The sequence below is a fragment of the Dromaius novaehollandiae genome, chromosome 6 (genome assembly GCF_036370855.1).
Source record: "Dromaius novaehollandiae isolate bDroNov1 chromosome 6, bDroNov1.hap1, whole genome shotgun sequence".
Lineage (NCBI taxonomy): Eukaryota > Metazoa > Chordata > Aves > Casuariiformes > Dromaiidae > Dromaius > Dromaius novaehollandiae.
The window spans coordinates 42,911,446-42,927,215 of record NC_088103.1 but is presented as its reverse complement, the minus strand read 5'-3'; the positions used below and the strand labels follow the sequence as shown (position 1 = coordinate 42,927,215).

General features: G+C 40.3%; 1 protein-coding gene across 3 annotated transcripts in view; it reads right to left on the bottom strand.

Annotated features, from left to right (window-relative positions):
• Positions 1 to 2,329: 2,329 nt before the first annotated feature.
• Positions 2,330 to 15,770, bottom strand: part of LOC135323563 (G protein-coupled receptor kinase 5-like) — a 581,063-nt gene continuing 567,622 nt past the window's right edge. For all 3 annotated transcript variants that reach the window (XM_064514300.1, XM_064514301.1, XM_064514299.1), the window contains exons 15-18: positions 14,290 to 14,427; positions 11,802 to 11,939; positions 10,797 to 10,928; positions 2,330 to 9,965 (exon numbers count right to left, since the gene is read on the bottom strand). In XM_064514300.1, coding sequence (XP_064370370.1) covers positions 9,867 to 9,965; positions 10,797 to 10,928; positions 11,802 to 11,939; positions 14,290 to 14,427 — 507 coding nt within the window. In that variant the 3' untranslated portion in view covers positions 2,330 to 9,866. The remainder of the gene's footprint in view (positions 9,966 to 10,796; positions 10,929 to 11,801; positions 11,940 to 14,289; positions 14,428 to 15,770) is intronic.

Here is a 15,770-nt window from a genome sequence, read left to right as displayed (position 1 = left end):
ATACTACTATGTGAGGGCATAATAATAACAGCACATAAGGACAAAGAAACAATGTAAGTGGAACACTAGCAACCTTAATTCTTCCATTTCTTAGCTGCATGGCTTTGTACCCTTGAATGTGTTCTTTTAACATTTAGTTTGGTATGTCCTTTCCTTCCTACCAGCTTTTTTTAAAAAGGCAAACTGCCTACCTTTCTGCTCTGGATATTTTAATCATTATCATGCCACAATGACACTCAGATGGATTATTAGCAGGTATGGAGCTTCTCTGAAGACCTCTGCCATATAAGCTAACAGAGGAACATGGAGCCCTGCACTGCTAGGGAGTTACTGATGTTTGCTAGCAGCAGAGGAACAAATTTTCATTTAGTTAAGAACGAATTCTTCAGTGATGAAAAGAATGATGTATAATTTAAAAGAAACTACTTTGAAGGCCAGGTAAAGCCTAACCAAGCCTGTAAAGAGGCTATTCACGCTGCTAAGACTCTGCAACAGTTATTCTTCTCCACTCAGCTCAAGTCAGAGCACCAATTTTTAACAGGTCTATTTTCATTTTATTTTTGACTTTAACTTTATACCAAAAATGTAATAGTATTACAAAACTCAACAATTTAGACTTTGACTTGGCAGAAACTTGTATTGCCTTCTCTCCTGGAAGCATCCCATAGACGTGAAATTACAGTCAGGTCCACTTATAGTATTTTTCAAAGCCCCCTAAAGGATTAAAAAAGTTGACTTTTCAAAATTGGATTTCCTTCAAAATAATGTAATGACTTTTCTCTGAGAAACTGCACATCTTATGCCAGAGATCATAGGAAAAGTCTAAAGAAGATTACATCGCCCGAGAGGGAACGTATCTAGATGTCACTGTACAGAAAGGGCATCAAGATAGAGACCAAAATACTAACTCTTAGAGGAGTAGTAAAATTTCACCTCAAACCCTCTCAGACTGTTCGAATCTTGTGAAAAATGGCTTGGATTTTTTTGGAAAGTGTTAATAGGCATGACCTGCGTTTATGTAGTTTATTACCTTAGGTTTTACTGAGTTTAGCTGCTGGATGTAGCTGCCGCTTTCATGCAGATAAGCTGTTCTCGCAGTGTTACTTCACAAGACTTGATACAAACTCTGTCTGCCATCTGCAGTCTTGCAAAAATATTCTTTATGCCTCTTTGAAAACTCCTTTTCCTCTTAAAGAAAAAGCAACTGCACCACTCTCCTGCTGGGGATTTTGCAGCTAATTGTTTTAGATCCTTTATGTACAGAGCAGCAAAAAGCACTTTGTTGAAATTTGTTGTTTTCTTGCTCTAAACACTTCCTCTGTCTAACTGGAGCTTAGGCAAACTACTCCGTATGGCCTCATAAATCAGACAGTGCTCACCTTAAAAAAAAAGTTCCCGTCTTCTGGTGCCTGCGTCCCTACAAGTGATTTTTGTCATCCTTTCCTTGGTACTCATTTTTAAGTTTGTAAAGAGTTGTGTTGGCCGGCACCTTGTAGTGCAGCCTATGTAAGGCAGAAGAAGGGCATCTCAGGGAAAACACAATCCTGTTTTCAGATGAGAATCTGAACTTCCTCAAAGTTAGATGCAACCTTGATTTAGTTTTCAGTTCCCTCCATCTCCATGAAGATGTGATGGAGCAGAAAAGAAAAAAACAAAAAGAGAGTGTTATTAAAACACACAAAACTACAAAGGCATCTAGCAAGATATGAGTTGCATCCCACTCCCACTGAAATGAACTTCAAGCTCCCAGGGACTTGAGGAAGCTCAGTTTGAATATATGTCTCGTAAAAGCAAAACATCTCATTTTCATGTATTTAAATTACGGAATTTATTAAAAAAAAAACAAAGCCAAAAAACAATCAAAACAGTGGTTTGATCTAGATACAGCAGCACTGTGACATTACTAGGACATTATGTACGAAGAATCCAAGCAGCCATAGAACACAGAAGCCTTTATCTTCAGTGACAATCTCAAAATGAAACTAGTTTCATCAAACAGTGTTAAAGATCTCCCTGGAAAAAGAAACAAAACCAAATAGGTCCCCCAACCCTCTAACCCTTTGGATACTAGAATGATTTTTTTGTACAATACCAACAGCCACTAGCTCTTCTAATTGAAAACACTTGCTTTAATTTATTATGAAAATGATTTGTTGACTCAGTTATGAAAGACATCTTTTAACATTGCTTTAGCAGTGTCTGCTCTTCTTATAGACTACAGTATTAGAAGTGCCTAAAAACATTTAATCCTGGATATGCTCTTGAAATTCAATCAGAAGGATATTCTGTGTATGTTCATATAGCAAATATGATTTTTAATTTTTAAAGCAGGTGAAAAGACTAACTCTAATATGAAACGGCAATTTTACAATTTAATTATTAGTCAGATATGGGCAACCACGTGATAGTTCATGAAATCTTTAGGTCTATCTACATTGCTCAGAAACACAAAATAAAGTTTTTACATCCTTCACCTTCAAAAGGCTAAAATGTTAAGTCTTTTAGAAGAGTGTCCAGTATTTAAAAGAAATGCAATCAAGGGAAATTGCATTCAATACACACGAAGTAGCTCATTTGAGCTGGCTACTAAACATATTTAACAGCTGCGGGGTGATGAGGAAGGAAAACACATTTGTCATCCAGCCACTATCTGAAATGTTTCTTCTCTGGGAGTGAATCTTCTTCAGTGGCCTGCCAATTTTCCAGAAAACCTGGAGTTCCCCTTTGGAGTCCTTTGCTTCCAGGAATGTGGTTACCTCTTTTGTGTCCATAGATGGGCAGTGAGTTGACCTGATGTTTACCATGCATACATCATCGTGACTGTACACAGCAGTTCACTTAATTGATACCTAGGAATTCTGTTGCAGGCTTGGCCAAAAAAGAGAAAAATTGTGAAGCTGAACCAGTGAATGTTATTTTGTTCCCTTCTTCATAACTACTTATTTCCAATATAAAAAAGAGGAAGTGTTTGTGCGATTGCTGAAATTACTAGCTAGCTCTTAAATAAGAAATGAATACTGGAACATTTGCACTGTCATCTTTTGTTGGAGGTGTCTTTACAGAAGTGAAATGCATCCCATTTCAGCATCTCTGAGGAACTATGACAAACCAATAACAAAAAAGAAGCCTTATTTACAAGAGTCATTTCCCTAGAATCATGTAAATAAGAGCAGCTATATCAAGCCTATTTCACTTACAATAAAAAAAGATTTAATATTGATCTGCTTTATTCATAGACTACAAAGTGCTTTCCATTGATAGAGAGCATCACTCCGTGTTTAAGAATTGGAAAACAAAATTGCATAGGGGTTTGCCTAGGGCAGTGAAGAAAAACATGGGCAGAATAGGAATACAAGCCACCGCTTCTGGCTCCAATACATAAATCAAGGAGAATACTTTTACACAGGCAATTGTATTCATTTTAGTGAATAGGCTGCAATCTCTTTAAAATTGTTTCTTTCATAAAATCCATTTGTCAGTACTCTAGCTCAGCTGATCCAACAGCAGCATCTTGTATTTGTATTATCACAGAGATGTTTGGGGGGGGGGCGTGAGCATATAATACTGTAGCATGCTGTTGGCTTTCTCCTTCTTCAGTGACTTCCCTAGAGGAAATAAGATGCAAAGTACTCTGGAACAATTTCTTTCTCTTTTCCTTTTGCAGATAAAGACAAAAAGGTATTACCAGCCAGCACCACATAAATGATATTGAGTATTTCTAAGAGAGATTGTCTCCTACCCAGCACACAAAGTGAAGAGTCGTTTTAGACTTACGTACTCTTTCTCTCATTTAGCGCAAGGGTAGCAGTAGTTATTATTCTTATTCTAAATGGCTAGTAGTATTTTAAATTGCAGGTCATATTTGTGGAAGGTTTGACACTGACAGCTCTGGAATCTTCTGTTTTCCGTGTAGTCATTGAATGGAAACAGCTTCTCCCAGTCTTCACCGCCAAATGTACCTCCCTTCAGCCTGAGACAGACTAGGACAATCCTCAGCAGGAGAATCTTTTAGTCTGTTCACCACTGGACTTCTCTGCTGCAGGGCCAGACAAGAAGGCCAAGTGGTGTTTTTATGAAGCTGGCACCTGTTACCTAGGTATCGATTATTTTTATTCTGGACTCCTTGAGCTTCTGCAGGTCCTTTTGTGCTTCATGCTACACACATTAAGGAAGATGGTCTAGATCCCTAGGGGCAGACTAACCGAAGAATGTTTGTCCAAAGCAAAATCCAGTCTTCTCAAAGATCGTATGGAAAATGCCTGGAAATGTCTGATGCATGATTTTGTCTGCACTGAGATGCTTAACAAGTGAATATTACGAATCTGAACAGAAAACAGTCACAACTAACTGTGGACCAAAGGTTGAAACAGCCGTATCTTGTCCACAATGAAGTCAGGTTTCACGGGCCAGATCTGAGCCACCCATTCCACAGATGTCCATGAGAAGAAGCAGCTATGCTATAAAGGTGTGCATCTCATTTACTGCTCTTCCAAAAAAGTCTATGATGAGACCTACCTATTGAGGCTCAGATATGTGGGAACACTGATCTGTGCAATGGCTGTTCATACAGGCTGAACGGGCACCTACTTGCCTCTTTGAATTGTTACATCTGACTCGCTCAAGCAGACAATATTGCCTTTGAGCCGTGGGCCAGACCCTCTACTTAATATGACCTTGAGTAATTTCAAGCTACTCCAGAAACTTTGGGTTTCATGTGACCAACCAAGGAAGAATGTGATGTATAGTAACTGCCATTTGACACTTAATGAAGAGACACATTTAAAGGTAGGTTTCACACTGTACTTCAGTGCTCATGGCCTCTCTGTCTTTTTTTGTCCTCTCCTGGTATTATGGACTGGTTTTCATTTTAGCTGTGTCATCGTGACTGAAAAAAGTTAACAGCAACTGGATTTGAAATGTGAGGCTTGGACAGATAAAGAGTCCAGTTTGCAGGCTGAGTTCTATTTGAACAAAATTAAGAATCAGTGTCTTAGAATAAGACACTAGCAATGTTAGTGAAGTTTGGCAACCTATTGCTTACAGCACTGCTAGCCATAGTTTCTAGGGGAGGTGATGACTGTAAATTGAGACAGAATCAAATTGTTACAGGCACCTGGAAGTGCCTCTGAACTGTCAGTTACCAGGAAGCTGTAATCAGTAGGGCCAGATGAAAACTGCAATACTGAATTCTGCATTTCACTAACATTCAGTTTGATCTCCAGTACCTGTTTGGCTTGATTATCTTCACACCTTTTCTATCTTAACACACACATTTCTGTTCAGGAACAACATCTGAGTCACAGCCATTCTTGTAAAAAACCCTTTTTAGATAATCCAGGTCAAGCGTGCGTACGTAAGGGTTTATTATTTGGTGTTTTTCCTTCATTACTCATAAGTCTAAAAAGTCTGTCATCCAGCGAGAGCAGAAGACGACTGCTACAAGACTTAAGTAAATCTTGAGGTACCATAGAAGATGAATAGAGAACTTTTGAATCATAAAGCTCATAGTTTGATAAATGTTCATCAGACTACTTAGTAAAGACTTAAAAATAACAGACTTATTTGCACAATTTAGGATCAATATGCAAAAGTTTTCCAACTACTAAAAAGAGCTATATTTGCTCATCAGTCTATTTAAAACAAACAACCAGATCTAAATTTGTCCATTTTTCAAAAGAAACTGTATTGTAATTGGGAAGATGATATAGAAAATTAATCAGGCTGGAAAGGTATTAAACAACTACTGCTTTCTACTCCTTTTTTATGCACAAAGCCACCTCAAAAACTATTCATGCTGAATCAAAATGCTGCATACTCCCTTGTAAATGCTCTCCAAGGTTGTATGATGAAATTACAAGCCTGTTTTTTCCAGAATTGCTGAACACTCATGGTTCCCAGTGTTTCTTCAATGAAGTACAAGTATTTGACTCCACGGAGACAAATTTCAAGTGTCTGTGGGAGCCTGGCTGTGCAGGGGATTGCCTCAGTAGGGCTTCAGCCCTAGAGCTGTGTGCTGAAATCGCACCTGGTCACACAAAGGAAGTGAAGAACTGTGGTCTATCCTGGTCTTGGGTGTGAGATGAGCTGAACAACAACAACAACAACAACAACAACAACCACCACCACCACCACCACCTGCACAATTTGTTATTGTAGGCAGACCCTGACCAAAAGATTCCCAGTTTGTCAGCACTGGTGATGTACGACATTGATTGAATCTTTCGAGTCCTGGATACTGAAAGTGTATCACAATACTGCTGTCCAAGCATCATAATACTGTTAAAAGTTTTGCCTTGGTCTTGTTGTCTGTCTTTCCCTTTACTCACTCTCTGCTCCCCAGGGGCTGGGACTTCATTGCAGGATTGACTCTTTAGCACAAGCTGGACATAAGAATCCTTATTCCACATCATCTTGAGGGTTCAAGACATGTAACCATAGAATAATCTCCTCCAAGGATTTACAAGCTCTCAGGACTCACTGAACACAGCGCTTGTCCACTCCAGGATTTTGCACTGTCCTTGTGTTCCTACTGCTAATATTCTAGAGGTGCTGAATAGGGAACTGTCCCAGTATAAGGACAGCAGAAGGGGCAGAGAGGAGCTCCATTCTCAGGACGGATGTCGCCCAGGGCACAAGCCTGGAATCCTGTTTACAGCCATACTGAGAGAGAGTATCCATTTCCAATAATCATGTCATTTGCTATCATTCACTGTTGTCTTATCAAAAAGTCATCCACCACTAGTTAAAACTGATCACCTAAGAGGTATATGGTCATGTACAATCTATTTGCAATTTGCTCACCAGCTTTCAGTAAAGGCTTTGTTATAATTAGGATTTTATTTCCCGAAAGAGAGATGGTAAAAAAAAAGAAGAAAATCTAGTCTTCATGTGACAAATTGCTAACATGTAGAAAATGAAACTCTTGGGTGAAAAGCTGTGGTCTTATCAGCTTTATCCCATAAAACATTGGGGAAACATGAAACATGGGCTAAGCCTTCCCACAACCCCCTTTTTCTCTCCCCCAGAGTGGTAGGTAGATATTATCAACCACATTTTTCTGATGGGAGAATATGCTTCTCTGTTGCTGCAAAGTGAGATAACGGCAGCGGTGGAACAAGAGCTTAGTCCTATGCTCTAGCTGTCACCCAGCACCCCCCTTCCCTGGCATCTATGCACAGGACAAAGTCAGCTGGCAGTGTACAAACATACTGCACACAATACTGTTAAGAGGTGATGTCTTAGAGTGATTAAAAACAGATTAGAGTTGCATGACATTAGCAGTTGTCCAAGAACTAATGTGTGTGCCTTGTCTCAGGTACACTGATATACACCAGTGGTTTGGCTAAGATCTGTTCTTCCACTTCTCACCTACATTTCCTGAAATGAGGTGAAATCCCATGTGTCACTGAAGAATGCCTGTGAAAATCTCCCAGAGCAAGTGTGTCTTTATCCAAAGCATGTTAAAATGACCGATCAGGTTCTTCTTGTAGCTTTATGTCAGGCTATGAGAACGGAGCTACAGGTAACAGGCCTAGTTGCTTTCACCCCCCGCAATATTTCATTCCCCTCCTGAAACCATTATAGTTTCAGTTTATGGCTGATCCAGAGAGAAAATTACCCATAACTTTCATCTCCTCCTGTCTCCTTACAATCTCGCACCTTGCTAAGATCTGCAGTGCCATCATCTGACATAGGAGAGTGGCTGAAGCTCTCCCTGAGCGCCGTCTACACTGGGCACAGGGATTTTCTGGACACACTGACCTGAAGGAAGAAGGGAAACGGATTCCTGGTGATATTATGGCACATTTACAGAGCTTCCCTGCATGTCTACCAATGACCAAGAAAACTGGAGGCTTTTGGAATGAGGCATGCTTTCATCTTAACATACTTTGCTCCTGATAAAGGTGCCCAAGCATCGTCTCCCTTCTTTGACTTTTTTCAGCTTTATGCAAATTCTGACCCTGTTCTATTTCTCCCCCCTCATGACCTCAAGCTGTTTTAGTAATTCATGTCACTTTCTCATTCACAGCTTTGCCACTACTAACCTGCATCTTCTTCCTTTCTGCACTGGCCAGAGAGAACATATATGTGACAGTCTAATGAATTTCACCTACTTAGACTTCTGCTGGAACAGTGCTTCCTTGTGCCCAGGGATAGCTGCACTATTAGCTAACAGAGTTTTAGACACACCAGGCTGACCATCAGATGTTCCTTATTGACACAAAAGTGTAAAATGATCAGTCCTGTCTAGCCAGCGTTGTAAAGAGCATGGTGAACCAACCTGTTTTACAGAACACTTTGGACTATGTAGACCTTGTCTGCACTTGGGGGACAAAGTTTTTCCAATTCCTCTTGAAGGGAAGCAATGATATTTTATATCTGATCTGGCATTCTTAATAATAGATACTAGTATACTTGAGAAGACCATAACTTTGGTGCCTGAGGTACTGCTACTGATCCTGTTTATACTAGCGGGAAGAATGTTTTCCACAATGGTTAAAGGATCCTGGACAAAGAATGATGGAACCAAAAGTGGGAGCTATTATTTCATAATTGACATTTTATTCAATTAAGTTGAGGTCTTAATTGAGGGGATGAGACATGGTGTGTTTGACATGACACTTCACACATAAAAGAACCCTAAGTGCAGACACAACCTACAGGTTCTACTACTGCTCAAAAATGGAGACAAGTAAAATAAAAATAGATGTGATGTGACATAAGCAGGTCAGATCCCATTCTGAACCTCCATAGCTCAGCTCTAGAAAGCTGACATGAATCTCATGGTCAGCACAAAACAGACTACTGAATTTCTCTCTTGCTACCTGCTGGATATGAGCAACTGTGGAAATGCCTTGAACTTCTGACTGTAACACTGAAATCACTTAAAATTTTGCTCTTATTTCAGTGGGTGCAAGTTTCAAGTCCTTGAAAAACAAATGATCAGTTGCTTTCCTGGTCACCTCTCATTCAATTTTGTTCTTTCTCTCACTAGAAACAGCACAAAAAACAGTGAAGGAAAAGGGCTTAAAACAGGGTTCCCTTTCAAACCAAAAAATTTATGATGATCTAACAGCATAAGTAAGTGCCAATCTCAGCTGTGCTGGTCCCATGACATCACAAACCTTAGGCATAGCAAGTCATATTCTTGAATGCATCAAAGCCTTATCAGTATCTTTTAGCATTTAATGTGAAACATTACAAATTAATGAAGTGGAGAAATGTATGCAGTGTTGCTGTAAACCAAATATACCAACGTAAAATAATTAAGAATAAACTGTTCCATAAAAATGCATGTCAATAAAACCCAGTCTGATAAAGTGAATATGAATAATTTTCTAGAATTACTAAAAAGAAGAATTTCTCATTTGAGGCTCTGGAAGTCTTGAATCACATTTCTTTTTCTTTTTAAAAAAAGTCTTAAAACACATGGCTTTACAGCTGCTGCTTGGAAAATATACACCTCCAAAGTCTGACTTTCATTTAAATACAAATGTACAAAATGTAAACTGAGACAATAGAGAAATTTACAAAACTTTTCTTTAAAAATAACAAAGACAAAATTCAGTTCTAGCATGATGCTATTTAAATACGTGCAAGTAGTCATGTTCATTGAATTTCTATTGCAATGTTCTAAACAGACAAATTTGATTCACACAGTCTTGAGTGCCACCTCCAAAAACAGACCTGAGTGGAAATTTCTTCTTGAAATGTGAGGCTCCACCGAAAGGAATGGACAGAAAATCTCCATTTTGGGGAGATCCTTTTTTTCTCTTCACTCAACGGTGGATGCTCTCTCCTCCGTAGAAGCTCCATAGATTATAGTGGAAGGATGCAACATGTTGTTTCAAAAAACTCAGCTGGAACTAGCTGCTTCCAGTGGAGTTTGAACTTACATGATTTGAATTTATGTGGTGATTTAAACTGGCCTTTGAATTTGGAGAACTCCTCGAATTGTTCTGATGCTGTAGAAAGAAGAAAACAATAACAAATCAGACTCACAACATTTTTTTACCCAACATTGCTCATTTTATGGTCATATTGTACTAACTGTACTGCAAGATTTGTGTTTGAACATCCCTGGATGGAAAATATGCCTTCACTTTCTTACCTGTACTCTGTCTAGGTCAGGAGGACCATGGGAGTTCTTGAGAAATGCAGAGAAGATGACACAATCAAGCTCCAGGAGTCAACTCAATACACTGTAAAACGTCAGTATCTGCTAAATCTGACTAATGCAGAGGATACCTGCTAATGCTTAGGCATCGCTTTAACCCTACACAAATACATTGATCTAAGAATGTTATCTGAATTTGCAAATGGTATCATGGTGCCTCATGAAAGCTGTATGTCATGTATTCTCTGGTCTACTCCCCTCTCCAGGGGCTTGGTTTCTTGCCTTGACTATGTCACTCAACTTTTACATTTTCATTTTTTTTAAATGCATAAATCAAATGTTTTTACAGGAACTTATCAGAAACATATAACCATTTTCAAAATGTGTTTAATAAAAAACCTAGCAGACCACTGAAAAATAGTCTGTGTGGGAAGTTTTCAAGCGCTGAAAACAAATGTGATGAATAATCCTGGGACTTCTAGTGGTAAAAAATCACAAGAGGTAGATGGGAAACCTGGGACATGCAGTATTAGTCAGGGAATTACCAGGGAACTGTGACAGCCAGCTCTCTCTAAGACATAGTGTCTTTTTTTCCAGCAGAAATACCACTAGAACATGGCTGTGACACTGGGCATCTAGACTACGGGAGGCTCCTCGTGTTAGTCATAAAAGATCTCACCTGTCGTTTAAATATTCTCTGTAGCAATCCTTTCTTGGGTGGCTCTGGGGGGTAGCTTTTATTTAGGTCTGGTGAAATAGTACCATTTGGTCCAAACACATTTAGTTCTTTGAAACACTCTGTTTCTATCATCTAGTGAAATACAGTAAGAAAGAAAGACAGAAAGAAAGAAAGAAAGAAAGAAATGATCCATCAGCATTAAATATACTCCAGTAGTGCTAGGTTGGTTGTTCAGAGTCAGGATCAGGATCATCAGCCGCTATTAACAGCTTGGCAATGTGTTAGGAGAGTTAACAGCTGAATTCCTGTTGGTGGCTACAGAAGGTAAATGGGATATAGGAAAAAGAGAGGCTAAGTCTACTCTGTATGTTTGCACATTGGTGCTAATAAGACTTCTAATAAGAAGTTGCCTGATAAAGCTTTCTATTCTTTTCTTCTTTTTTGCTGGAAAATATTAGGTAAAGACAGGCACACTCACAAAATCCCAGTTATTAGCAACGCTCCACCAAAGGGGATCTGGCGTTTGATCCACACTTGGACTATGAACTCAGCATCTGGCTCTGTTCTGATAGCAAAGACCCAAGACCGAAAACCCTGGAGCAGTTCAAGATCCAGAGTCAACTGGTGCAGCTGGGACCCACTGCAGATACAAAACAACGGATGAGATCAGGATCACAAGTGGAGGAGGCTCACACTGAGATTGCCATCCCTCCTGCGGAAGTTCTCCAGAGCTGTTGTCAAAATGCCACTGTGGAAATTCAGGAGAAGGAAGTACAGTAGGATCCTTGCCAATTTACACAACGATGCAGAGCCAAAAGATACAGTCACCTGAACTTGACATCTGTGGTACATTATACATCTTGAAAGAGTCCATTTGTAACTTATGAAAGCATTAGAGTCTGGCAAGTTAGCCGGTAGCTATATATTACTGGAAAGGTACAGCTCCTCTTAAACCATCTGTGTTAGGGGTTTTATTGGGGTAATTTTACTATGATACATCCTTACCTCATTTTGCCACGGAATAGAGACTGATCCTGTGGAAAACTTGGAATAGAAATCATCATCTGTTTGGTCCAGGTTTACTCCTTTCACTGTGGAGAATTGCTCGATGTCTAACACATCCTTGCAATATACTGCTCTGGGCTATCTCAGCAGGAAAAGAAAAAACAGCAGGAGAAAAAATATTTCTGAATCTGACCATGTGCTTTTTTATTCACGGATTCAGTCAAGTGAGAATGCCTAACAACAAGTGACTATTTGCAGCCTGCTTTTCTAGACTTGCTCTGCCCGGATGTTTATCATCAAAGGCTGACTTGGCTTTAAGCTTGTTAAGCATCCTACTTTGAAGTCCTTAAAGCATCCACGCAAAGTGGGTTTTAGTCATCCATGTAGCATATGGCTAAGAGGTAAGGGAATAAGGACAGAAAGAGTAAAAAACAAAAATCAGTATTTCAGCAGTCTTCTCTTTTAGAGAGGGAACAAGAGAAAAATGGAAATGCTTATGAATGACACACTGGAGATGACTCTGAAATGGTACCTCGAATAGAACTGTCATTCTGCTCAGATAGCTGTGGGTTTTGCAGCTTGAAACTTTAAAGGAATGTATACTAATTGCTAAGGAAAACAGAAGAGGTTTGGCATTTTTCCATTGTTTTTATTAATAGCTCAGCTGCTGGAAGCTGTCCAGGATCACCTCTATTAACTCTCTTAACTTGGCTGCATTTCTTCAAACAAATAGTCAAATATCTTTACCTTTTTTAAACTACTTAATTTTCTGGGATGACAGGCAGGACTCTGCAGTGACTCCACTTTTAGCTTGTATTCCAGCAGTCAACCACAAGAAGCAGAAATACTTATCCCGAGTTATCGTTATAGTTAGTGTGGCTATGTGCATGCCTAGAGAGTTCCCATCGGCAACACAAAGTTACGCCTTTCAGGCACAGGAGTACCTGAGGGGCAGCTGGTGGGACTGCCCAAACCTGCAGAACTCAGGCATACGTTGAATTTTGCTCTCTTTGCATGGTAACATGGCTCTAAACCCAGGGGTCCCACCATGCAGTATTTTATCTAGAACTGAGCAGTGTGACCAAACCAACCAAACTCATGCCTGCCGGAAGACTTGCTGGAGGCTGCAGCCCTCCACACCCATGATGGCTGCAGTCCACAAAATTCTTGTGGAGACAGAATAATCTAGAAGAGGATGGAGCGGCATGGGTTGGATTACGACCTCTGCCACTGCCTATATAGCTTTGGGTGATTCAGCTGACTTCAGTAAAGACTTGGAAACCTACGGATGAAGTGCCGAGTAATTTAACTTAGGGACGGCCCTCGAGTTCCCAAGAAATAGCCATAAAAATTTATGTGCCTCTGCTTTAGCAAATACATCTATAAGAGGTGCCTTCTAGTCCTTACATGCCACAGTTAAGCTTTTAATACACTCTGGCAAATCCCAGATTTGAGCCCAGAATTTTCTAATTTTCTACATCAGAAAGAAATAGTAGCTTGTCTCCTGTTTCGTCCCACTGAAGCAGGTCATAACACCATGGGCTAATTGGCAGGAATAACTAGGCCTCATAGTAAAATGTAAAGCAACGCCAGAGCAGCTAAAGTAAACTTTTGTAGCTTTCAAACCACTTTGGTTTGGTAGAGTTCACAGCAATGTGAACAAAAGCTGCCAAGATGTTACTTCCGTTAATATGTTAAAATGGCAGTGTTTACTTAGAGCCATATGGAAACTTTAAGGATAGAAGGCCTCCCCAGAAAGACAGGCCTCCAGGAGGAAAATAACCAGGTAATTCTGTGCACTGGGATAGAGACCTATGCCACAAAGGGGTGGAAAGTTTTGTTACTGCCAATGCAACCAAGATTTTCAGTATGTGCAAGACTGGTGCGTAAACGTGAGGAAGGAGGTTCCACTTCCCATGAACACTAACAAGACCAAAATGCTATCTCAGGTCCAAGCACTCTGTCCTAGGTGATGCTTGATACCTGAACTTGGTTTGGACTTTCTGCAAAGAGTGCCTGCTTTCATAACGAGCAGTCCATTCCTCAGTTCCACAGAACTTTGGTCTTCTTAATTCTGGTCTCACCTCTGTGTATATATCTATGTATCTAGATCTGTATATTTGGCTTTCATTGCTGATTTTTCTGAGTACCATCTGGTTCGGATCGCATTACTCCTATGGATAAGTTTGTGAACTGAGGCATGAACAGATCGGGTGGTGTTTCTAACATCACACAGGAAGACTGCAGTAAAGCAAGTGAGAATGAATCAAGTCCCAGGTTAACACCGTAACTACAGGCCCACCCATCCTGCATGCACATGCATGTCTACACAGCAGCTCTCCTCCTCCTGACAGCCTCCCCACTCCTGCTCCACTGCTTGTCACATCGTCCTATGGCTGCTACCCATAGAAGACAGCTCTAAGAAAGGGATGTTATTTTAGAAATAAATCTGTAACAGGCCAGTGGGTGTTCTTTCCATTGTACTCACATCGGGGACAAAGGGAGGATCCAGCATTCCTGCTTCTAACCGCTTGAAATTCATGCTCTTGAAAAAGGGGTGTCTCTTCACTTCTGTTGCACCTTCCCCTTGACATCCCAGCCGCTGCTTCACATCTTTGGTGAGGAGCTGAAACATGCCCAGAGGAATGGTAAGGAAGTTAGAAAAGTGAGAGCCTCACAGTGATATTTTTTTCTCCAGGGCTGTTATTTTTCTGAATGTGTCCAGAGAGGAGTACAGAGGCGAACTGTAATTGTTGTTTTGTAAAGGCTGAAGTTAAATGGATTAGGATCCCACTGTTCTAAATGCTGATCATGAAAATTACCGGCTGTAAAGTGTTTATGATCAAAATAGAGATTGCTTCTTCCTCTTACTTGCAGTGAGCACTTTGGAGAAGAGATCCGGCATACGCTCACAACATATATATATATATGTATATATACACATATTTATAAGTTCCCATGTGCTTTTTCTCTTTTTTCCCCCCATGTTACTCTTGTCATAGTAACTTTCCTGTGTTGCTTAGGCTGGGTTACTTCACCATCAAATTGGATTTTCCCCTACCCATTGCAGTATATTCCAGTATATCACATCACACATTGACCCAATCGTTTTTATTTGCTAGCCTATCTCTGTAGAAGTCAAGGGGAGTTTCGTCCATGGAGCTACATGGCTTCACCAGAAGGCACACCAGTGCCCCACTATTAGTAATTATCCTTAGTTCAGCCTTGCTTGTTTTAAGAGAAGGGCAATGCCCCACCTCTATATGCTACAGCAAGTCCTGTCTACTTGGTGGGAACGCTTTATGGAGCATCGGAGACTTACTCAACTCAGCATCCTTGGTCTATTACATAAAAAGGCCTGCACAGACACAAACACACAAAGAGGGTAGCAAGTCAGGACCAAAAAACTCCTGGAGGACCTTCCGTGTAAGGAGTAAGGGACCCGCTGGCTCAGTGGAAAACCAGCACTGGCACTGACTAGTCGGTGGATAAGGAGACAGAACATGCTGCCAACTCTTGACCAAAATGCCTCCTCTTTTAAATCATATTCATAGAATCAAATGGGCCAAATCAATGTTTTAATGGACAGCATCTAATAGTTGAAGAGAGACAGAACTCAGCATGCAATGACTGGTGCAAAAAGATCGTCTCCACCTGGGAGAGGGGCTTTTCAAAATACACCACTGATTTCAGGCACTCTGCTGAAAAGTGAAACCAAGTGTGGTTCATGAATTTGCTTCCTTTTACTCCTTCCATTCATCTTTAAGGAAGCCTGCATGGATACTTTCTTAGCCAAAGCAGGGGCTACGTTAGCAAAAGAATAACTCACAACTGATTAGGATTTGCCCAGAGATTTCGATTGCTGTTAAAAAGATGCCTATCTCCCTGCTCAGTACAATGGAGCAAATGAAATGCACTGCAAACAGTCAAAAGCTTTTAGGTTAGCTTCATTGCAGCCTCCACTCTGCA